At 44.6% G+C, this 25,266-nt stretch overlaps 1 protein-coding gene across 14 annotated transcripts in view; it reads left to right on the forward strand.

The window, feature by feature from the left end:
• IRAG1 (inositol 1,4,5-triphosphate receptor associated 1) overlaps positions 1 to 24,616 on the forward strand; it is a 176,950-nt gene extending 152,334 nt beyond the window's left edge. For 12 of the 14 annotated variants that reach the window (XM_067749909.1, XM_067749913.1, XM_067749905.1 and 9 more), the window contains 6 exons: positions 3,275 to 3,324; positions 3,858 to 3,965; positions 5,637 to 5,701; positions 14,860 to 14,979; positions 16,298 to 16,429; positions 21,317 to 24,616. In XM_067749909.1, coding sequence (XP_067606010.1) covers positions 3,275 to 3,324; positions 3,858 to 3,965; positions 5,637 to 5,701; positions 14,860 to 14,979; positions 16,298 to 16,429; positions 21,317 to 21,560 — 719 coding nt within the window. In that variant the 3' untranslated portion in view covers positions 21,561 to 24,616. Of the gene's footprint in view, positions 1 to 3,274; positions 3,325 to 3,857; positions 3,966 to 5,636; positions 5,702 to 8,787; positions 8,918 to 14,859; positions 14,980 to 16,297; positions 16,430 to 21,316 lie in introns of those variants that run through there. The other 2 variants (XM_067749904.1, XR_010946145.1) reach the window with 2 other exon arrangements.
• The last annotated feature ends 650 nt before the right edge of the window (positions 24,617 to 25,266 follow it).

The raw sequence follows: 25,266 nt of genomic DNA on the forward strand, positions 1-25,266 counted from the left end.
GGGCTTTTGCACTCACATGCAATCTGAGATGAGGCCTCGGACACCCAAGGCAGAGAGTTGACTCTGAGCCTCCCATAGAAAGTTAAGACTTTCCAAGGACTGCGTCTGTGGAATACTCACCAACTCACAATGGAACAAATCAAGGAAGTTTGTCTGTTTCACCCTGGGCTCTAGTAAGAAAAAAACACTTTCTCCTTCCTCATAGGAAAAGTGCATGCCCACAAAGTACATGCCATAACAAAAGTGATGATGCAATATGCAGAGATTCTGAAAAGAACATCACAATGGTGCTGCTAGGAACACCGCGGAAACAAACATAAGTCGCTCTGGAGAGACACACCCTGCGCCCAGGAGACACAGGATCCTCTAAGTAAAGCTTCACAGAAGATGAGTTTACAATATAGAATTATAAAATAGGAAAACAATCTACCACAAGCAAGAATCATCAGACACCCAAACCACAGGATTATATGCTAAAGATAGCAGATAATAAAACAATCTGATACATTTTTTAAAGATATGGGTAAAATTATTAAAGGCATAAAAGAACAAATCAGAAATATGAGAATAGAAGAGTACAACCATCAAAAAAAAGAATAAAATAGAATCCTAGAAATGAGGAATAGAGGCGTGGAAATGAAAAACTCAGTTGTTTAGGAGTGGTAGTTATTAGAATTGAAGCTATTCCTCAATATTCAGATCTCCTCCTCCTGAATGTGCCCATTCAGATGGGCACACTTCTTCTCCATCCCCTTGAAGTTAGGTGAGGCCATGTGATTTGGCATTAAATGTCAGTGGAGGGACATGTGTCGCATTTGAGCTGAGGTCCGTAAGAACTAGTGTGCCATTTGCCTTATGTTTCTTTCTCCAGACATGACAGCCATCACTGCTCCAAAATAGTAGAAGCTCCATCAGCCTGAGTCTTGAGTGAGGGGATGCAGAGCAGAGCCTGCTGCCAACTCATAAGCAAATGGACACGTAGCAAAAGCAAGAAATAAATCTTAGTTGTTATAACCCACTAAGGCTTTGGGGTTGTTTATTATTGTAGCATAGCCTAGCTTATCCTGATTGGTACAACATTTACATCAGATTAGGAACAGCTGAGGAAAAAATTTGTCAACTAGAAGACAGATTTGAAGAAGTCACCCAAAATTCAGTTCAGAGGGATAAATTAATTTAAATATGAAAGAAATGTGGTACGGGATATAGAATGAGAAACTTCGAAATACTTTTATTAGGAGATCCATAATGAGAGAATAAGGGAGAGAAAATATTCAAAGGAATTTCCCAGGATCTGAGAATTTTCCAGAACTAAAGAAAGACATGAATCCTTGCATTTAGGAAGTACAGAGACTCCCAAGCAAAAGAAATAAAAACACATCAGAGAGAAACTTTAGAACCCCAAGGACAAAGTGCAGTTCTTAAAAATAACCAGAGAGAAGACGGATTATTCACAAAGGAATGGCAATTTCCAAGACCAATAATAGGACCAGGAGACAATGAAGTATTGTCCAAAGAGCTGAGAGAAAATAACTGTCAACCTGGAGATAATACTACCAACTAAATTATCATACAAGCTTGAGGGCTTTGTAAAAACATTTTATGGCAACAACTGAGAAAGTTTACCTCTCACAGATCCTTGCTAAAAGAACAACTAAAGGATGTGCTTAGGGAAAAATAAAATTGAGATCAAAAGAAAGTCAGAAGCAAGAAGGGATGGTGATCAAAGACATTTGTAAACATGTGGGTAAATCTAAATAAGCATTCACTGTGTAAAACAACAATCATCATAATTTGGGATTTCAAAAACAAAGTAAAATAAAAATACTGAAAAACAGGGACTTCCCTTGTGGCACAGTGGTTAAGAATCCGCCTGCCAATGCAGGGGACATGGGTATGAGCCCTGGTCGGGGAAGATCCCACATGCTGCGGAGTAACTAAGCCTGTGCGCCACAACTACTGAGCCTGTGCTCTAGAGCCCGTGAGCCACAACTACTGAGCCCATGTGCCACAACTACTGAGTCCGTATGCCACAGCTACTGAAGCCCGTGCACCTAGAGCCCATGCTCCGCGACAAGAGAAGCCACCGCAATGAGAAGCCCACTCACCGCAATGAAGAATGGCCCCCCACTCGCCGCTACTAGAGAAAGCCCATGCGTAGCAACGAAGACCCAAGGCAGCCAAAAACAAAATTTAATTAATTAATTAATTTAAAAAATACTGAAAAACAATATAATTTAAGTTCAAAGGAGTGATCTTTTTTTAAGGTTGATTCAGGAAAAGGATAGAGATCTTGATTCATTTAAAATCTAATGTCATGTAACATGTTAAAAGTTTAAGGGGGCACACTAAAGATTACAACTAAAATATATAAATTCCAAACCAATTTGGGGGGGAGGGAAGGTTAGAAAAAATTCAATTAATGAAGGAAACATAAACTACAAAATGAGATGGTAGAAATATATCAATCACAAGAAATATAAACAACTTAGACTTGTTGGTTAATAGAAAACCTCAGATTAGATTAAGAAAAAGTGTTAGTTATGTGCTTTTCAAGAGAAACACCTAAAGTACATGAATATGAGGAATAGACAGCTATACAGACTAGATGGTACTGGTCAAACTGAATCAAACTGAATTGAGCTGTCAAAAACCTTTCTCTACGCATGCTGGTGTTTTCTAGTGGTAGTATTATCCAGGTGTGGTGCTAAATATTTTACATGAATTTTATATATTTTACATATCACTTAATATATGTACTAAGGAGAAGAAAACCCAGGGGTGCTAGTTTCTTTTGTTCTGAATTATTTTGTAGATGACATATTGAAATTACTGTTGTCAACACGTTTCCATTTTTTATTGACACCACACCTTCCTTGCTCATAATTTCTGTGAATGTACCTTCCTTGAATGAGCAAGAAATGACCCAATAAGCCCCGGTATTGCTACGAGGAATCTTCACATACTCTCCACGGCATAACCCAGAGACCGTGTGGTGGTGTGAGGTGGAGACCAGAGGTACAAGACTAGGGATTCTCATAGTGCCCAGAGGAGTTAGGATGAAGGCTGTGTCCCAAAAAAAACCCACTCTGCAGATGATTGTTTCAAAAGGTCAAGTGTCAAATTCAGTGACCTCTGCACCTAGGCCCTTGGGACATCCCTTGAGGGTCAGTTCTGGCCCATAGATACCTTGGCTTAGTTTCTGCTATCTGCTTCCTGCTGGAGCCTACTCTGAGAACTAACCTGGGTTCTTCTCTGTTCCCTCCTGCTGCAGAAGATGGGGTCCCTCGCACAGCACGGTCCATGTCCCTCTCGCTGGGAAAGGTATGCATGTTCAAGGAATACTGGGGAAAGAAAGACAGAAGTTTCCGCAGTCAGCCAGGAAATCAGTCATTCTTGGATCCACAGGTGCAAAAGAACCTCTGGACAGAGTCTCTCATTCAGCTTCCGAACCTAGCTAGCTCATCCTCCAACCTTCCCTTGCTCGTGGCTTCCAGTACTGCACCATCTCTAATGAACATGAAATGATGCACAAACTTTGGTATTGCCATAGATCATTTTCATACACTATCCAGGGTTTCATACACTGTCCAATGACTGGGCGTCATTTCTGTTCCATCTCTTCAGGATCTGAGAAATTAAAATCAGAACATGTTGAGAAATCACTCATCACTAATAAAAAAAATTTGTTAATTTTGGCCACTCTCTCTACACCAACCCCCAGCACCATCACTACCCTAAAACCAGGATATCCATTGAACACAGCATTTGGAATTAGTAGGCATTTCCCAGGCCTTTCTGAATTTTGGGTGCTGCCCCCTCCATGACAGTGGGCCTGATCCCTTCTCTTCCCACAGAACATGCCCCGCCGGAGGGTCAGCGTTGCCGTGGTGCCCAAGTTTAATATCCTGAACCTGCCTGGCCCGTCACCCAGCTCATCTCCCATCCCCTCCTTACCAGCCCTGGTGAGTATGATAATGCTTGCCTCCTGGGCCTCAGGCTCACAACTGTGGGGGTGACCTGGATGAGGTAGGGTCAACAAGGAGAGGAAATTCCAAGCACAGATTCTGGGCTATGGGTTCAGAAGCCTCAGTACAGACCAGGCCCCAGGTCTTATACTGCCCTGAGAAGACTCAGTGTCCTTGAGCAAGGTGCTGGCAGCTCAGAGAGTGTTCCTTGCAAAGCGTATGTCTTTTCATGCTTAAACCAGAACCCTCCACTCTGCAGTGGGTTTAAGCAGCTGAAGATTGCATTATGGAGTACTTGGTAAGCTGAGCTTTGAACCCTAGGCCCTCTGATTCCAGAGCCTGAGTTCTTAAACCCAATGTTACCCTGCTTTGATTCATTGCAGCATTGTTTACAACATTGAAAAATTGGAAATAAGCAGAATTCCCATTAATAAGAGATTGGTTTAATAAATTAGGAAAAGCTCAATAAGGGGTTTCTATGCAGCTGCTAAATATATGATTCAAATATAAAACTTTATTTATCGACATGAAAAAAGTCCATAATTTATTATTAACAAAAAGCAAAACCCCAGTATATACTGCGTAACTGTGTTTTGCAGTTTAAGAAAGAGTGTTTTTCTGTGTGTAAGCAGAAAATTCTGAAAGAATGTAAGTAAAACTACTAATAATGGTTATCTCTGGGCAATGGTAAAATCACAGGTGATTTTAATTTTCTTGATGCCGCTATATTTCTAGAGTAAGAATGTATTACTTATAATCAGAAAAAAAAATCTGCTTCAATTTTTTTTTAAAACAAAGACTATTCCTATAAACAAAATATTTTCTAGATTCCAGAACTTTGTAAATCTGGTTAAACCTACCTAAAACTCTTAGGAGAGCTAGTTAGTGGTTTTAACAGGGACTATTTCCCATTCTATACTAAATGTATAATGTGGCTTCCAAATATATATATTCCTTTAGACTAGGGGTTAGCAATCAGGGCTATCCATTAAAATCACATAGGGTACTTCTAAAACATTCAATGCCTAGGCCCCAACCCAAGATTGTGGATTGGATCAGTACTTTAAGAAAATATCCCCCAGGCGATTCTAACATGCAGGCAGAGTTGAAAGCCATTGTTTAAACCGAATCCATTGCAGCAAAACAATGTGGTATTCCTGGGGAATTTATTATAAAGAAATTTCTGATGCCTTGAGCTTTTAGTAACGGCAGGGATCTCCTGAGAGTTGTGCTTGGAACTGTATCTCGAGGGCAGTGATGGGCTTGTGTGAATCCATCCCAGGGGCCTTGGGACCTGCATTTGGTAGGAGCCTCCCTGGTATTTAGTCCAAGTAAGTAAACAGGGAACAGAGAGAAACTGATGGCTCCCCTCCAGAATGGAGCCTCAATATGTAAACTCTTTCCCTTATTCAAGAAAACTTGGAAGAGGAGAAGGAAAATGTGCACATTGTCTGTGCCCCAGAGGGAAAGAACACCCAGGAAAGGAGGGCAGAGAAGGCCTGAGGAAGGGCCAGTGCCTGAGCTCAGATGCAGATTAGAAAGCTTGGGGAGGGGGAAGAGGAAAGAAGAGCAGCAGCAACTCTTCCCCAGCATCATTGGAAACCTGTCGGCCCGGGCTTCTTCCTTCCTAGCTGATCCTCAATTCTCTGTCTCCTGTTTTCCATTCAGTCAGAATCACCCAATGGGAAAGGCAACCCACCTGTCCCCTCAGCACTGCCTGCACTTTTGGAAAAGTAAGTATGTCCCTTTTCCTCTTAACTTTGGGGATCTCTGAGGAAATTTCCCCAACTCACCTTTCCTCCCAACCTCACTCCCCAAATGCGATGGAAAGCAAATTAAGTTCTAGGGGAAATGAATGGGACTCTGAGACCCACAAAGATTTCAGACCCAGTTTGCAAAATTCCTGGACCAGGAAGATGCTGCAGCTGAGTCCAAGTGTGCCTCCGTCCCAGAAGAGCCCAGAGGGGCAGAAGCCTTCTTTATTCAATGGGATCCTTTGGGCTACAGATACAAGAAAGCCCCAGCTCAAAGGGATTTAAATAGTAGGTCCACAGATGAGGCTTTTCCAGATGTGGTACAGCAAGGCCCCAGCTCAACCTCTACAATTTCCTTTTCTCTGCCCACTTTGTATGTTGACTTCATCAGCAGGTTTGTGGCAAATGGCTACTACTTACAGGTATTTCATCCAGACATGACAACATCTACAGGAAGAAAGGAACCATCTCTTTCCATGTTTCTTTCTTAGGAATGAACTCAGAAATCTTTTTTCAGTTTTCCTTCTTATCTTGTTAGCAAATTTGGAACACGCTCCCTTTCTAAACCAATCACAGGCTTTAGGAATGAGATTGTCATCATGGGCTTAAACTATGCCCTAGAGATGGGAAGAGCGTGTCAGCTTCCCATTGACCAAAATGGCTCCATGAAGAAGAGTAAATTCATGAGCAAAATCACGTTGCTTTTAGGAAGTAGGAGGGAGAGTGAGTATTGAATTTGCAACAAACAGTGTCTGCTATGCTTACCTCTTCTAGGCACCTATGCAATTTGCGAGTCTTTTTATCCTCAGCCAAAGCAAGGCAGGCTATTTCTACATACTCAGAGGAGTTTATAACTTGCTTTTCCAGTTCTTTCATTTGCTTGCTGGAAAACATCTGGATCACAGCTGCCACCTCTCAGAACTTTCCCCACGTGTCTCTCCTCATTTGGTAAAACATACACCTCTATTCTTCCTTCTTCCTTGCCTTGAGACAGCTTTAGTCCTTCATTTTTCATTGATGTTAGAATAGTTTGGCTTGGCCTGGCAAGGAATGTCTGTGTTGGGCCCCTTTTTTAGTACAGACAAACTCCCAGCTCCCCACCCCCAGACTCAGCCTGTTTTCCTCACCTCTCAGAATATGCAACCACCAACCTGTCATTCAGTGACTCTCCCCCCATTAATCTTGACGTTTGCGAGACAATTCCTCTCTTTGCCACCTCACCCCGGGGAAAGCTAACAAGTTCTTCATGTTGTGTAGGGTGCTTTTGTCTGTTTCTTTGTTTCTTTGTTTTCTTGATCACCACAGGGACATTGTAAAGGGGTGACAAACTAACAACCACGTGGAAGTAACCGAGGCTACAGAATTTTACCAAGTCCCTAAAGTCATAGTGTCTAGTCCATGGTCTCTGAATTTCTCCAGAAATGGTCATCTGATACCCTGAGTGAGAAGCGCACTGAAATTCTCCCTTCCAGTCCTGCCTTTGGACACACCAACCCCTTTTTCCCAGCAAGGCTCCATTCCTAACTGTCGACCTGCAGAGCAGGTTAAGGGAGAAAATCCATGTCCCCTCTCTCCCCAGCAGACTCTCATGATGGGGCAGGACCTGGACTCTGTAGAATGAATGCTCAGGCCTGCTGAGAGCTTCCATCTGAGGCAGTGGAGGTCATCAAGAACCTGAACTCTCCTTGGTAGGAGCAGGCGAGGTGCAAAATGGGGGACAGCAGGCAGCAGCCCTGAATCAGGAGTGGCAACGAATGAGGATCAAAGGTGGCAGCACCATTCCAGGGGGTTAGAACCAGGAGAGATAGGGACAGAGTGAGGATTCAGGCAAGTCAAGCAAGAAGCTGTCTGCTGCTCATTCTTATGGGCTATTCAGAGAGACCACCATGATACATTACCCATGCTGTAGTTGACTTGCCTGTTGGGAATATACCCAGCCTATAAAGATGGCTGCAAAAAGGGGAGGGGATGTTCAAAGGAGGAGGGATTCAGACTAACAGCTTCCCCCTCTGGATTTCTAAAAGATGCTAAGTAATTTTCATCTAAATTTACGGAACTGGAAATATCGATTGCCAAGAGGCTGACAATGAGACAATCTGTGAGTGAAAATGAATTCGTGTCTTCCATTCTAACAGAAATACAGTTGATTCTAGCCACCTTTTCCAAACTGTTAAAGAGAAATAATGCATTATGTGTTAATATGCATTGCTTTCTAGATTGCTGTATTTAAATGATCTCACATTTCCCTAAGCATACAGTGACTAAGCAGGTAGGGAATTGGCTAAGCACATGAAAGATGATGAGAAGATCATAATGCCTGTGGATACTTCACAAGCAAATACCTAACTGCAGACCGCACTCCCAATATGACTTGAGAGAATTCTGAACCTTGTTCTTGCAGGTCACTTCATAGTAACCTGTTCTTCACCTCAACAAGGGTCTAGGAACCTGTAGATTTAGAGAAAAATAGAGAGAGTAATATTTAAAATTAGTATTAAAGGTTAAAATAGAACAAGGCTCAAGAACAGTTTCATAAGTAGAAAAAGCTATGTATTCATAGTCTTTCATTTTTCATTCCTTCAACAATTAATAACCAAGAGCCAGGCACCTAGAATGCACCCAAGGAGCTCACAGTATAATGGGAAAGACAGATGGGAAACAACCTATTGTAATACAATGTGATGGGTGATATCAGAAGGAAGTACAGGTTACCAAGGGAGTAAGACACAAGAAAATGATCACGCAACCCAGTTTTGGTATGGGGGGTCAGGGGACAGAGGCTTAGAAAATGTTTCCTCTAGGAATTTACTTTAAAAGTGAAACATGAAGGTCATATAGTTAACCAGGTGAATAGGAGGTTAACAGCATTCCATGCTCTAAGGCAAGAAAGTATGGAGTAGTCAAGGAACACTACTGATGATTTATCCCATGCTTACAATACTTATTATTTATTACATGCTTACTTTTTGCCAAATGCTGTTCTAATTGCTTTACATTAATGATCTCATTTAATCCTTACAATAATACCATGAGGCAGGTATACTATTAATATCTTTATTTTATAGATGAGGAAACTGAAACTCAGTGAAATCATCACTTGCCTGAAGTTACACAGCTAGTAGATAGCAGAATTCATGTGCTTAACCACTTAATAGACCCTCAACTGGAAGAACAGAAAGAAGCTCAGTGTGACTGGTGAGAAGAGAGTGGATTTAAGAGCAATTTTTGAAAAAGCTCCTGTGAGCTATTGTGAAAGAAGCTGGTGACTGCCTGGGTGTGGAGTGGAGGGCAGAGTGGGTGGGAGCAGAGGGTGTACACAGAGCCATTCACTGAGGGATCAGCGCCAGCGTAGATGCGGATGGTGCACAGGGCTGCTTTCATAAGGGGGGCCATTAAACTGCTGTATCACAGAGCAAATTTTCACTATAATTTGTAAAATAACCATTTGCTACACTTTGGGAGCCCTCAGGATAAATTGCTTCAAGGTTTTATATGACATTAAATATCTACAGTAAACAACTCCCCTTTGCTGATAGTATTCTGGAATGGATTAGCCCTCAATCAACTGGTAGTGGACCCCAGAAACCTGGGATTGAGTAACAGAGATTAAGGAAGCTACTGTAGCCCAGGTCCCCCGGGCTGGGCTTGTCTGAGGGAGCCTCGGCAGTGGGGGTGGCTTAGAGACCTAGATGAGCCCGAGAAGGTAAGATCTGTCCATTGGAAAGGATTGGAGTCACTTTCAAATATTGTTAACCATGTGGAAAAAATAGACTCTACTATATCTGCAGGTCACACAACACATTTTGATTAAACAGCCCCTCATGTTACTGAGAGCTGAGCACAATGACAAATGTTTTTGACCCAGTGGACATGAGAGAACAATGAGCCTTATTCTAATTAATCATCCCCGAAAGAAAGCATGCAAGATTATGGCCTAGGAATAGATGCCAAGATCCATGAGTGTCTGGCCCAGAAGTCCTTAGGTGGGCACAAGCTGTGCTCAGCTCCACGTTTATAGGCATGCATAGGGATTCCTTCAGCTCAACCCAAGCACTGAGTTCTCAGGCAATAGTCATTTACATAGAGGACCTGCCCATTTTGTAAGATTAACGGACAGGGATGAGATGAGCCACGGTGAAGTCAATACAACTCAGCAAACAATTAAAGGCACTTACTATGTACCAAGCACCATTCAAACTGACTGTCTCCCTGCAATCACAGTCATATGGAGGGATGGACATGTGTATAAAACATAAAAGTGCCCTAGCTCCAAGTTATGCTATAAAAGAGGTGCAATGAGGGTATAAAGGGAGGGAGAGATCAACTTTAACCAGAGGGTGTGAGACAGAGGAAAACATTAGCAACAGTTCCACAAAGGAAAAGGTATTTGAACAGTCTTTAAAATGCATAGGGAGAAAATTCCAGATAGTTGGAGAAGATAGTTAAGGAACTATAAGCTCAGTCTAAGGGTCAGGAAATAACAGTAAACATTTTACACCCTACCATATTTCATAAAATAATTGCTTTCCCTACCCTTGGCTGTAGCTGTGTTTTTCTGCTCTTGTTCCAGTCATTAGGACAAATAGGAAACGGCACATTAGGCAAAGATCGCATGGAAGGGAGTGGATAATGTAATTTTAAAAAGGAGAAATGTTATGAATAGCTGATATTTTTAGAGCATTATCTTTCTTGTTCACAATGGGTTTTGGTTTCCAGCCTGATGAAATGTAAATTTTACAAGGTCTGAGGGAAACCAAGACATGGGAGACTGATGCCGAGAATGAGGAGACTCATAAAGCCTGTCTAAGAGGTCGGGGAGGGTGGCAGCTGTGATCTGTCAGAGTCCTGGCTGAAAAGCTCTGCTCGCTGTTCTGCCTCGTTCGAGGGCTCCTCCATGACAAGACTCCCATTGGGATTCCAGACACCTAGGTAAGCTGCAGGATTTATAGAGAAGGCATGGCCACCAGTATACTTCCTTTAAACTCATGATTTCATACCTCAAATGGGCTCCCAGCACCGTCAGCCATCCTACTGTGATCTTCTAGCACGTGTGTCCCCCCACCTCCACCCCATGATTCTTACACCTTCTCTTCCCTCTTCAAGCCTTCCTAGACCTCCCTACCTCTCACTTGTAGCAGATGACCTTGTCTTCCATTTTATAGAGAAAATTTAAGCTATCAGATAGGAGGATCCCTCTCATCTTCCTTTGCCAAACTCCCAGCTCACCATCTTCATTTCCTTCCTCCCTTTGTTATGACCAAGGAGAAGTTTCTCCACCTTTCTAAGGTCTGTCCCTACTTTCTTTTTTCAAAGAATTTATTCCTTTGGTCCTCCCCTTTCTCTCATCTCCTCTACTGGATCATTTCTATCCACATTCAAATGTGCTTTCATCCCTTGACCCACTTTTTCAGCTACTTGTTCCCCTGACAGTCTTCTATTCCCTGTCCTTGTCAAATTCCTGTCTACGTCTCCCCCTTTCTCACCTCCCATTCTTCCCTCAGTCCGTTCCAATCTGTCTTTGCTCCTACTGTGTAACCAAAGCTCCTCTTGCCCTCCATGTTATCCAATCCAATAGTTGCCTTTTCTGTACTTATCTGACTCAGGCTCTCAAAAGTGTGTGCGTGACACACTTAATGCTCCCTCCTTGACACACTCTCCTTTTGTTATCAAATGGGGGTCCCACTGCGCGCTGCTTACAAAATCACTACTCACAAATAGTAGAAAGGAACGGTGCCTTTAATCAGAATGCTGGCAATCTGGGGAGATGGTGGACTCAGTGTCCCCAAAAACCACCTCCAAAGATTCTGCTCAGCCATGAAACTTTTAAAGGGAAGGAGGGAAGTAATCTCAGTTAGTCATTGGAATGGGGGTCAGAGTGGTCACCATCCCCCCACTGCATGTAGGCTCATTCACTCTAGATGTTATCTTGTTCACACAGTTTGGTCACACGGTTTGTTTGGGAGATTACTGAAGGGGAAGCTAGGGAAGAGATCTGGTCATCTGTTAATTACTTATTCTTCATTTCTACCTCTTTGATCTACGGAAAGAACCAACAAGTTAGGCAAGGTATCATGTAATTAAAAGATTTGAAAGGTGTGCGTGAGCTGGAGATGAGTAGAGCATGGGGGTGCCTGACTTAAAAGGGGTAAGAGACCTGTACTCAGAAAACTATAAGTTACTGATGAAAGAAATCAAAGACGACACAAACAGATGGAGAGATATACCATGTTCTTGGATCGGAAGAATCAATATTGTGAAAATGACTATACTACCCAAAGCAATCTACAGATTCAATGCAATCCCTATCAAATTACCAAGGATATTTTTCACAGAATTAAAACAAAAAATTTTACCTTTTGTATGGAAACACAAAAGACCCCGAATAGTGAAAACAATCTTGAGAAAGAAAAACGAAGCTGGAGGAATCAGGCTCCTGGACTTCAGACTATACTACAAAGCTACAGTAATCAAGGCAGTATGCTACTGGCACAAAAACAAATATAGACCAATGGAACAGGATAGAAAGTCCAGAGATAAACCCATGCACCTATGGTCACCTAATCAATGACAAAGGAGGCAAGAATAAACAATGGAGAAAAGACAGTCCCTTCAATAAGTGGCACTGGGAAAACTGGACAGCTACATGTAAAAGAATGAAATTAGAACACTCCCTAACAGCATACACAAAAATAAACTCAAAATGGATTAAAGACCTAAATGTAAGGCTGGACACTATAAAACTCTTAGAGGAAAACATAGGCAAAACACTCTTTGACATAAATCGCAGCAAGATCTTTTTTGACCCACCTCCTAGAGTAAGGGAAATAATCAAAAATAAACAAATGGGACCTAATGAAACTTAAAAGCTTTTGCACAGCAAAGGAAACTACAAACAAGATGAAAAGACAATCCTCAGAATGGGAGAAAATATTTGCAAAGGAAGCAACTGGCAAGGGGTTAATCTCCAAAATATACCAGCAGCTCATGCAGCTCAATATCAAAAAACAAACAACCCAACCAAAAAATGGGCAGAAGACCTAAATAGACATTTCTACAAAGAAGACACACAGATGGCCAAGAGGCACATGAAAAGATGCTCAACATCACTAATTATTAGGGAAATGCAAATCAAAACTACAATGAGGTATCACCTCAGACCAGACAGGATGGCCATCATCAAAAAGTCTACAAACAATAAATGCTGGAGAGGATGTGAAGAAAAGGGAACCCTCCTACATTCTAGGTGAGAATGTAAATTGATACAGCCACTATGGAGAACAGTCTGGAGGTTCCTTAAAAAACTAAAACTAGAACTACCATATGACCCAGCAATCCCACTCCTGGGCATATACTCAGAGAAAACCATAATTCCAAAAGATACATGCACCCCAGTGTTCATTGCAGCACTATTTGCAATACACAGGACATGGAAGCAACCTAAATGTCCATCAACAGAGGAATGGATAAAGAAGATGTGGTACATATATACGATGGAACATTACTCAGCCATAAGAAGGAATAAAACTGTGTCATTTTCAGAGACATGGATGGACCTAGAGACTGTCATACAGAGTGAAGTAAGTCCGAAAGAGAAAAACAAATATCATATATTAATGCACATATGTGGAATCTAGAAAAATGGTACAGATGAACCTATTTGAGAGAACAAACATATGGACACCAAGGGGGGAAGGGGTGGTGGTGGGATGAACTGGGAGATTGAGATTGACATATATACACTACTATGTATAAAATAGATAACTAATGAGAACCTACTGTATAGCACAAGGAACTCTACTCAGTGCTCTGCGGTGACCTAAATGGGAAGGAAATCCAAAAAGGAGGGGATATTTGTATACGTATAGCTGATTCACTTTGCTCTACAGCGGAAACGAACACAACATTGTAAAAAATGTTATTCCAAAAAAAAAAATCGTCACAGGAAAAAAAAAGTTAATTACAATATAGCTTTGCTAAAGTGACAAGAAAATGGGCTTCCTGCTGAGGGCAGTTTCCTGCAAAGAGCTGCTTACACTCTCTCAGCTCCCAGGACTCCATGCTCTCCGGGTTCTCCTCTTACCTCTGTGGCTGCTACTTCTCAGCTCCTCCACAGGCTCCTTCTCCACCTGAACTAAGGACAGAGATGCCTGTGGCTTGGTCCTGGGTCCTCTTCTCAATTTTCCTCATACTATGTCCCCAGACAGTCTTATCCATTCCCCTGGCTTTAAATACCATCTATATTCTGAATATCTCCAGCCTAGAGCTCTTCTCTCACTCACTTTGGTATATCCAACTACCAACTTGACATCTCCACCTGGATACCTCACAGGCATCAAAAATCTTGTCCAGAAGTTAATTCTTACCTCATTGCTCCTCTTCAGTTCCTCAAACATCTCCACATCTTTTGTATCCCGAGGTGTTCACACATCCTGGATCCTCTACCTGGGAGGATCTTCCCTCTGCTATAGATGTGGCTGACTTCTCATCTTTCAGGTCTGTGCTTCAGTTACTCCATCTCTGAGAGGCCTTTTCTGGCCACTCAATCTAAGCAGATTCTCTCCTCATTATTTTCTGTCATTGCACAGAGTTTGTTTCTCTCATAAAAGTTATCACAATTTGTAATTAATTTCATATTTTTTCTTTCCTTTTTTGGGCATTCTCTCCTGCTGTGCTCCGTGTTGGCAAAGACCTTTTCTTTTGTTTTCTAATGTATCCCCAGCACATTACAAGGTGCCTGTGACTTAGCACTGGGTAGATATTTACATGAATGAAGCAGAAGATGGACTACAGGGATGGGATGACTCTGAACGTTTGGTCCACCTCCATCTTCCTCCTCTTAGTGCCCTGGAGCTCCCAATATCTGTCTGTCCACTCAGAGCCTCTCCTGGAATAAGAATAAAAGTGGATTAGAGAGCAGGAGGAAAAAGGCAAGCTGGTGCAGTACTTGATGTCTGGGGGCCCAAGGAGGATTCATGGACTAAGGCCTTTATAAAATCTTAAGGTAGAAAGATTGAAATAAATTCAATCCAGAATGAGTTTCCTCACTTCCGGCCAGGAACAGAACAAAGACATGGTTTGGTTTTCAGAAGTCCCATCTGTCCCTGAAAGGACGCCCTGTACTTCCTTCTTCTTGCTAGTGGGAAGACGAACGGGGACCTGGATTGTGAGGCCTCTGCTTCCGTCCCGACTCCAAGCTGCCTGGAGGGGTTTAGCCAGGAGACCAAGGCCAGGATGGAGGAAGAAGCATACAAGAAGGGGTGAGTCAGCCTTCAGCAGCCCTGAGGTCACCTGGCATTGCTCAAAAGATACCTTCCCACGGGCCTTTCCTGTCTCTTAGAGGATTTAGGGAAGCAACCCGTGGCCCTGGGACCTCCTTGCCTGAGTAAGGAACTACATAGGAAAGAGCAGTACTGTTCCACAGGAAAGACAGGAGGAAACGAGGCAAGAGTGTGTGGTAGATAATAACTAGGCTGCCCTCTTTTTTAGGCAGAAAGCCACCAGAATGATCTGGAAATCAGGGGCCCTGGGTGGGTTCCTCTTGGTGGTGCCTGAGGCTTCCTGACACATGCCCAGAGCAGTCACGCCACTGCCAGCAGTGCCCAGGAGCAGCTGCAGCCCCACTTCCTGGAACTGCCCCAGCCATCCCTTCTTCCTGTCAAAGGAGTCCCCTTTCAGCTGCCCCCTTCTCTAATTGAGCTTCAATAGCACTTTTGGCTCGTTGTTAGTCACTGATGAGGCAGAATACTGAGCAAGGCCCCAGCTAATCCAGGTAGAGAAGTACCTCTGTCCAGGTACCACATCCTGAGCTTCTTTCCCAGTAGCTCCTGAGGGAGATACAGCTTCCCTCTGACGTGGGACCTGTGGGCTTCAGTGTGGTGGCCACCTGCACCGTGGTGGGGTTGCCCCAACCCAACTGTGCTAGCCTTAAACACTCAGCTGTAGGACAAGCAAAAATTATGTTCAAGGTAATATTAAACCTGGGAGAAGGAAGTCAGAGGGTTTCTCTTGGAAAGCCTGTCTTTTCACCCACACCTGTCCTCTGTACTTAGAATGCAGGGGAGTGAATGCTTCCATCAGCTTTGTGAACATTTACTGTGAACCTGTGTGCCTTTCACTTTCACAAAGCTTCCCAACAAGCCTGTGTGACAGGTGTCACCTTCCCCAGGTCAAACCATACACCTGGCACTTCCTTAAAATGTTCCAACATCCGTGCAATGAGTGCCAGCCTCTCCTTTTTACAGGGGAGGAGCTGAGGCTCCAAGGCCACACAGTCCTTAGCCCTCCCAAATGGTTTGTAGAAGAATCCAGCCAGGAGACTCTGCACCCATATTTTTTCCCTGTCTCTTTTGTCACACTTTCACATAAACAGGAAGAATGGCCGAGGGGTGAGGGGAAATCATCCTGACAGGAGCCACCATAGGATGCGGTGGAGCTTCCCAGCTTTTTCCTCTTGTGTGGAACCACAGGAAGTGAGTGTGTAATCATCAGAGATGCTCAGTGCCTCCTCTAGCAACTCAGGAAAGGATGCTCCGCCCCTGGCCTTTCCAGACTCAATTGTTCGTTGTTGCCTCCCAGATACCAGGAAGGGCTAAAGAAGACCAAGGAGCTTCAAGACCTGAAGGAGGAAGAAGAACAGAAGACCGAGAGCCCTGAGGAAGCTGAAGAGGCAGAAGAAACTGAGGAAGAGGAAAAGGAGCAGAGAAGCAGGTTGGAGCCCTCGCCATTGCTGAAATGGGTCCCAATTCATTTCATTGCACATCCCTGGAGGTGCCAGTCCAGGGCAGTTGTGGGTCTAGGTCCCGAGTGAGCAGCCAACAGAAACCAAGAGGGCACTCATGTTGGAGGAGGAGGCAAAGGAAATCCCAAAGAGCTCAAATAGTTAATAAGAGGATGTTTGCAAGAGCTGAGGGGTCAGGGGTTGTCAAGGGCTGGACCGGCAGCAACCAGCAGTTCTCAGGAGCTGAGAAAATGCGAGGGACCACAGTTAGCTCATTGCCCAACCATTCCCATGAAAGAGCCGAGTTCAAGGAAGTTGGCCTGAAGCCCTAGAGGGGAGCTGGGACAGAGAGAACACAGGGAGGTAGGGGATGAACTCAACTTTGTGGCAAAGGAAGTGTCCAACAGGTTCTTTCCATGGTGATCAAACAAGTTTGGTCGTCTGGACATTGTTTTCACTTTGGTTTGGAAATACTTGGATTTTTCCTTTTAATATACTTTATATTTCAAGTGCATTTTCCACTAAACCATGAAAGATATATGTAACAGTAGATAAAGGTAATGTAGATCCTGCATCTTAATCAATTAACCTAATCAGCTGCTACCTTTGGGACAGGGTATGTGTCTGTGCCTCATTGCTGGCAGACTCTGGAAATCACATGCACCCAATGAATAAGGTAATAAAATGCGGATTAGAAGTGAGATGGACATGCTTCAAAACACATAGGAATGACCAGTAGAGCCTAGTTGGTGGAAGATTCAACCAGAGTGAGAGGTGTCAGCCTGCATGAGTCAACCCCAGTGTTCAAGGGGAGAGCTGGAGAAAGGGCTTCACTATTGGAAACAAACCTGTGCAAGGGCCTAGTTGGTGGAAGATTCAACCAGAGTGAGAGGTGTCAGCCTGCATGAGTCAACCCCAGTGTTCAAGGGGAGAGCTGGAGAAAGGGCTTCACTATTGGAAACAAACCTGTGCAAGGGCACACCACCTCCCCTAAGGAGAGAAGCCCAGTTTTCACAATGAAAGCACAGTCCCTACTCCAAGTGGCTTGTTCCTATCCTTCTTGGTCTTCTGTCCCTCCTGGGTGTCCTCTGCTCTTGTTTTCCAGGCCACCAGACTGTCTTCTCTCCTTTAATGCAGTCAAGCCCAGGCCTGGGCTTCAGCCCTTTCTTTGGCTCCCTTCAAAACAGAAACACAGGCTGGGACTTCTAACCCTTCCAAACACTGGGAAAGAACAAAAGAGAACTAAGCAGAGAGAGTACATGGAATATAAACAGTCTGGTTTACAAAGCACAAGGCTGGAATCCTTATCTAGCTAATTTGATCTTGGGAGATTGTCCCTCCCATTTCATGAAATCCCAGAGGAAGTGAGCCTGTGCCCGGCTTCCCCTCTGTCCAGCTCCTGCTCAGCAGCACATGGCAATGGCCGCCCCTTGCATCCAACATCCAAGAGTATCCTCTTGGTCCTGCTGAGGATACTGAAAGGCCGCGTTCTCTTTCCCAACTTCTGCTCCCTCTCAGATTCACTTCTTGGTCTTATGAACATGCCTGTACCTCAGGTGGTGGATACCAGGCATCAGCACAGCCCTGAGATGGGTCCTCGGCCTTCAGCACATTGTGTAGCTTCACCTGTTCAGGCACAGCAGTGTGGCATCATCTTCTCTATAACGACAGACACTGCTATCATAGAAACTGCCCACCCACAGTTACAGGGTCCCTTCCTCACCTGTCACCAAAGCCAGACTAGCCCCGAGAGCTGTTGTGTTCAGTGCCAGGCAATCCATTCATTCGCAAATCCCTTACATACACAGTTGCCTATAGGCACCTGTACTCAAGCATGATTCCCCCCATGAAATTTTGGCATCTCATTAACAAGCAAGGTCTAAGGTTATTAAAGGTTCCATGTCCTACTTAGTGCATTTTAAAAACACTGAGCTAACCCCAGCAGCTGGCGCCTTATTTAAGAGATTCAGCATCAAACACTAGAGTCTTTTTATCTGAATCTCTCCTCTATTATAATAATATGTAATAATATCTGTTTTCAATATTACTTTCTGGAGGATCAGCTTAAGTGAACTTTGGGTGAATCCATCCAATATCTTAACCATATTAAAACACAGAACACAGTCTTCTGACATTTAGGTAATGCATGGAACAAGCGGGACTCATAAGATGCAACAGGGAACTGTTGTCTTTTCTCCCACTGTCTGTTCACACTGGCTTTTTGGGGTTAAGATGATATTAGGCAGACTCCTTTACTCTTCCAATAACTCTCAGAAAATAGAAGTCCTCTGGTCAAGTTTAAGTCCCAAGAATAACCTCATTTCAGTAATGAAAATGGCCAGTTCCCTGAAATAGTCAAAAGCCTGAACTTCTCCCCATACCCCCTGGCCTCCAGCTCCACTCTGCTTCAGGAAGGAAGCCTATAGTGGAGACAGAGCTGACTTCTTGCTCTCTGCCACTCCCACCCTCCACCCCAGCTGTGCTAATGCAGCGCCTGACCTCTCCAGAGCTAACGTTGGGAAAGGGGGTGGAGATCAAGGGTAGGAAAGGTATTACCTGACTGGTCTTCTTGTGAGCGGGTTCCAGGCCTTAGCAGGCATTTAAGGTTGACCTTCTGATTTTGTTCAGTGTGGTGTTTTATGGGACCTTCAGAGAAAAGCACCCCTCCTACCCCCCAGCTCACACATGTTCACACCATTTCTGAGGATCTCTCAACTGCAGGTCCCCTTATGAGGTCGAATGCAGCTCTTCTGGCCAGCTACTTAAAATCCCTCTCTCAGTCCTTGGGCAGCTGGAAGTATACCCTCCACGCTCAGCTTCTAGGTAGCATTTCCGGGCAGGGTCTATGACATCCCATGCCAGCCTTCCTTCTCCTGACTACATCCAGTTACAGTGAAATATGCACCTTTGACCCACTAGTGGTGGGAGGATGGTTTTCCGTATCGTGGCCCCCTGTTCTGATGCCACCAAGCAGTTCAGCAAGATTCTCACTCTTCACATCTCTCAGGTGGGAGTCACGCACAGTCTACTCACTGTGCCCCCAAATTACAACATATCGAGCTCGCCAAGCAGCATCTCCGAAGCCCCTCTCTCCAGGCCCAGGTGAGGGGGCAGCAACCTCACCCTTCCCGATGGAGGAGTAGGTAGACCTCAGAACAACCACAAATTGATTTCCAAAGGACTTCTATTTCTAATCTAATTCCATTTCTAACAACTTTTGTAGGCTGGAAATGGGTAACCAGCTAAGGGTCACGAAGCCAGATCTTGCCCTCCTCCTTTGCCAGCCCACTTAAGGATGGGGTGAGAGTGGGATTCTCCCTGCTCCAGCAGCTTGTTTTGGAACACAGAAATACAGCCCAAAAGAGAGACTGTGTCTTAGCATCCAGTTGTATCTGAATAGAAATTAAAGAAACTAAATGGGGCTGAAAGAAACTAAGCTTCCACTTCCAAATTCTCTCTCCCCAACAGTTGTGAAAGTAGCCAATGATTTTCACCTCAGCTCATGTACTCACTGTTTTGCTTTGCTTAATTGTTCCTGAAACAATCATCAGTGGGTCCCACATGGAAGAGAAACCAACCAGTGCTTTAGCATCCAAGGCAGGCACTCTGAGCATCTGATCCCTTTCTACGGAAGAGTATGTGTTGAGTCTCTGTACCACTGTCAGGCACCTAGCTCTCTGCTATTAGAATAGCAGAGAGAGAGAATAGCTAATCTGCTATTAGCTCTCTGAATTAGAGCTCTCTGCTTCTCAGCAAATGGTCTGCATATTTCAGTGTCTGTGTGAGCCTCAGGATCTTCAGAAAGACCTCATGTCCCTTTTCTCACCTCTTTCATTTGGTGATCCTCAGTATTCTCACTGTTATTTTTTAAAATAGATCCGGGATTAGAAACAGGAAGAAATTCTAGCTTAATGAATGTGTCCAAGGCTTCTCCAGAGAGCTCTAAGAATGGACTCTTCAAAGCAGACCATCTGACCAAATGTCTTTTCAAGGGGCCACAAAAAAGAGTGGAAAAATTGAAAGGCAGTGGGGAAAAGAGGAAGAGGGAAAAGTGGAGTGAAGCAGGCAAAAAACAGAGGGGGAGGGTTGAAAGGGAAGGAGGGAAGAGAGAAAAGAGAGAGATGAGAGGGAAGAGAAAAGTGTGGAGAGAGCAGAGAAAGTGGAGGAGGGGTTATTTGGGAATGAAGTTTAATAGGGCTGAGAAAGTCACCAGAGGTTGCTGGAGGCCCCGGGACAGTTTGAAGTGAGCTCTTGAGGTTGATCTGGTTCCTTGAATTACTTGTCCAGTTATTTATTACTCGACGTTGAGAGTCTTCTAGGAGTTTATCACAGTCCTTCCACTCTAGATACAGTCAGATGTGGAACTGAGGACAACAAATTAGGCATCTGAACATGGAGGCGGGGGACAGGTTAGAACTCGGAACTGATCACTGGTACCACTAAGTGCAGAAAAGCTGTTGGTCCTGTCTGGTTGCATGGGAGAATGGGTCAGCCAACCTGGTATCTTGGGGCTTGGGGGAGTTCAGATATCAGTGACTATCTCATGAGTAGATGAGGGCATGTGCGAATGGATGAATGGTCACACAAATAAGTAGCATGTTCTAGCCTAGACTCTCCCAATATAAAGGCTATAGACTGGTGGCATCAAAATCACCTGGGGAAAAATTTTTAACTATAGATTCTTAGACCATACCTTTGGAGATTCTTATTCAGTAGACCTGGGGTATTTTGATTAATTGCTGCCAAACAACACTATGCACAGCTGAGTTTGAGAACCACGGCGCAAGACAACATGGAGAGTATTCCAGATGGAAGTTCTGGGCATCGTATATGTGCCCAATATACTAAACCCTCCACCTATGTTTTTCATTTGACAGCAAACTTGAAGAATTGGTTCATTTCCTACAAGTCATGTATCCCAAACTCTGTCGGCACTGGCAAGTCGTCTGGATGATGGCCGCAGCAATGCTGGTCTTGACTGTTGTGCTGGGGCTCTACGGTTCCTATAACTCTTGTGTGGAGCAGGCCGACGGGCCCCTTGGGAAATCCACTTGCTCGGCAGCCCAAAGGGACTCATGGTGGAGCTCAGGACTCCAGCATGAGCAGCCTACAGAGCAGTAGGAAACCCGACACCCGGCCAGTGCCCTGCTCCAGCACACAGCCTGCTGCCCTTTCCCCAAGCATGATGTGTCAGGCCTGGGCATGGGCACACCACTGCTGCCGTCAGGGGAACAAGCAGGGGTTCTTTCACACTCGGCACCCCTATGGGAGCTATTCACACACAGTAACTGATGTTCTTGGAGGATCAACAAAAAGCATCAGTGGACAAAGAAGTGGCCTTCACCAGGGAACTCCGACGGAAGGGACAGTTGCCTGCGCCAGCTCAGATGGCTGGGGAGAAACAAAACACCTTCTTTATAGGGTACAGTGCGAAGCCCCCTCCCCCTCCCCATTTTCCTCTCTGCCATTGATCGGAAATCAGGAAGGATTGTGTCTAAAGCCTAACTCTGCCCCCAAGGATCAGACCTGGAATTTGGAGCCTCACATGAATATCTTCCCATTTCCCATCTCATTCTTACTGACTCTCCTTCAGCCTTCCCTTCTCCCCTTTGCAATCAGAGTTTCTCTTTACAGAAGTCAGAAAGGTTTATCAGAAAAACGTTTAGGCTGCTTTTTAGCTCAGTGCTTGAAATGAAGTGGGAAGATGTAAATGAACATATATTCCTCTGTACACATACACAGAGCGCACACACACACAGCACACACATGCATGAAGCCACCTACCCTCCAAACGTGTGCTCTGGGTATGTGTTAGGGTTAAAGCCAACCCACAGATTTTCACTAGGTGTGGGGCAGCCACCAGGCACCTGTTCAGTGAGCTTTCTACGTGGGCTTAAGATGTTTGAGAAACACTGAAAACTCATGGCTTCCATGGCGAACTTGCTGGTCTCCATTTCCAGGGCTAATTCTGAGCTGCTGTAGAGCACAGTCTATCCCCTCTTTGTTCTCTCTGGTTGAGAGCAGTTAACCCGCCTCTCAGGGGGAAAGAGGAGACAATGCACTTTCAGCTTCGCTGTGCCCACATGCGAGTGTGCATCTCCACTGCAGTGTTCCAGTTTCAATGGCATTTCCAACCAAAGTGTAGGTCTCAGAGCATTCCCATTGTTTAGCAGAAAACTGAGAGTGCGTCCCACCTCCAGCTGGACTTCTCACTCCACCTTGACAGCTGCCACCTGCCTTCTTGCCTCATCAGTTCTGGGGGGCGCTGGTTTCTGTGTGGGTTTTATGGTGGTGGCTTTGCTGTTGTTTTTGTTTTGCTGTTGACATTTGTTTTTGTTTCTGACACTCATATAGAACTTACCATGAGCCAAACACTGTATTAGGTATTATATAGGGATTCATTCAATGAGTCCTCAAGAAAAAGAAAAAAACTGTGACTCTTCCCATTTTCAGATAAGGAAACTGAAGCACAAAACATGCAAAGTAACTTGCCAAGGATACCCAGTTAGTAAATCATGGGGCTGGAAGTCACACCCAGCCAGGCTGGCCCCAGGGGCTGTGCTCTCAACCCCTGCACTAAGTTGATTCTTCCAAAGGCCTCCTAACTGGACATCTTACATTCCAGTCCCACTCCCCTGAGTGGCCCTTCAGCCACTCCAAGCCATTTCTGGTTCCCAGACTAAATTGTTTTCTCTCACTAGTTTTTCTTCTGCTGCTCTCCTCTTTTCTTCTGGTCACTCCTCAGGACCAAGTGCAAAAATCATCCCCTCCATTACACCTTTAATGGCCTCCCTCCAACTCCCCACCATGCCCCACATTGTAGGTCACACCCTTCTCTGTGCTTTCTGGCACTTTTTAAACATTTTCATTACTACTACTAATGACCATTACTATAGTGTATCAGAATAACTTATTTATGTGTCTGCCTTTCCTAGCATTTTTCCTCAAAGACAAGAACCATGTCTTACCCATTCTCTGGGTAAGTGCCTAGCATGGTGGCCGATGCTTGGGAGGGTATCATTAAATGTTGGTCAAAAGAACAAGTGAGCATTCAAGGGGGTGGAGAGCAGTCTGGGAACAGCCGACGTTTTGCATACTTCCCAACACCAGCATCATCACCACCAACAACTCAACGAAAAAAATAACACCTTTATTAGCCTCGACTTATTCCAGTATTTTTCAGTCTCCTCTGTGACCTGATTAGCAACAACATTTCCAAGCTCAAGGGCTAGGCTTGATGCAACCACTCCTTTCAGAAAGACCCACCTATGTTAGGCCCCACTGTGAAAGCAGCCTGTTGTTCTAAGGGAGGCATCCTTTCCAGTGGCTAGAAAACCACTGTGAGAGAAGCCCAAGCCAGGGTTGACCAAGGATGTGCCATTAAGGTAAAGAGGTGCAGATCATGGCAGACGGACTTTGGCCGCATGGATGGATGGTTTGCCCTGCCTCTTCCAGGGCGACTGGATACACTGGAGGATGTTGAGGCCCTCAAAGCCAAAGACAGGATACAAATGGCGCTCCAGAGAGGCTGGCTGTGGGGCAGGACTCTAGGCTGGCAACATCCAGTCTCAGCCTCCCGTGAAGAAGGACGAGGCGGAGCTGGCCCATCACCCACTTGGTCACAGGGTTCCCACCTTTGCTTCCTGTTGAGACAAAGGCCAGGAGAGGAGCTGCAGTGAGCTCTTGACCCTCCAGCTGCTCCACAGAAAGGCCTGCAAGAATGCTTCCAGACCAGGCCCTCAGCCAAACGACTCTGTGAGTAAAGGGAGGTTGAGGACGAGAAGGAACAAAAGAGTACCCACGTTTCCAAGGGCATTCCTGAAACAGGACTCCCGGTAATTCTTCAAGAAAAGCAAAGATGACCTGAGGCAATTGGAACTGTTGCCAAAGCAGCAATGAAATAGACAGAAACAGGCCCTGTATTTCCAACAGTGATATTGATCTGAAATAAAAGTTCCCTTCAAAATGCCTCTGAGGTCTGACATTTCTGCTTGGCCCTAGGACTCTCTGTATTGCTCCCTGTGTACAGCCTGGCCGCATAAGTGGAGAGGGAGATGCTGGATTTGTGTATCACTGGTTGTCAGCTCCTAACGTTGTTAAACCTCACACAGGTGTGCTAGCCTTGAAATATAGAGTGTCACATACCTGAGTTTGAAAATAAAAGCACATTTCCAAACCTTTGGCAGCAGCTGAATGCCTCCTCATTTTGTGGAGCTGGGCCACAACCTTGCCCAACCCTGAATTAGAATCTACTTTTGGATAACAGTGCCTCCCAGAAGTCCCCAGCCCTCGGGTCACTATGGGCTCCCTCCCAGGGGCTGGATCAGTTCCTCTCCTTCTCATCCTCATTCCTGATCCTAGTTTCCTGTATCTTCCTGGCCTACGTTTCTTTGTTTGTTTGTTTCTTGTTTTTTTGTTTTAATTCATACATTTTGCTGTGATAGAGACTGTTAAGTTTTCACCAGTCTGATTTCCACATCTAGATTTTATTTTAAGATTTTTTCAATGTGGACCATTTTTAAAGTCTTTTGTTGAATTTGTTACAATATTGTTTCTGTTTCATGATTTGGTTTTTTGGCTACAAGGCACATGGGATCCTAGCTCCCCAACCAGGGATCGAACCTGCACCCCCTGCATTGGAAGGTGAAGTCTTAACCGCTGGGCCACCAGGGAAGTCCCTAGTTATATTTTTTAGTCTTTTCTTGCAGCTAGGGGCAAGGGAATGCAGACCTTCCAGATCCAATTTCCTACATAGACTCTCCTGCCCAGTACTTTATATCCTCTATATTCCCCCTTCTGCCTGCCAAATTCAGAGCATGCAGTTGAG

The sequence above is a fragment of the Pseudorca crassidens genome, chromosome 9 (genome assembly GCF_039906515.1).
Source record: "Pseudorca crassidens isolate mPseCra1 chromosome 9, mPseCra1.hap1, whole genome shotgun sequence".
Classification (NCBI taxonomy): Eukaryota; Metazoa; Chordata; class Mammalia; order Artiodactyla; family Delphinidae; genus Pseudorca; species Pseudorca crassidens.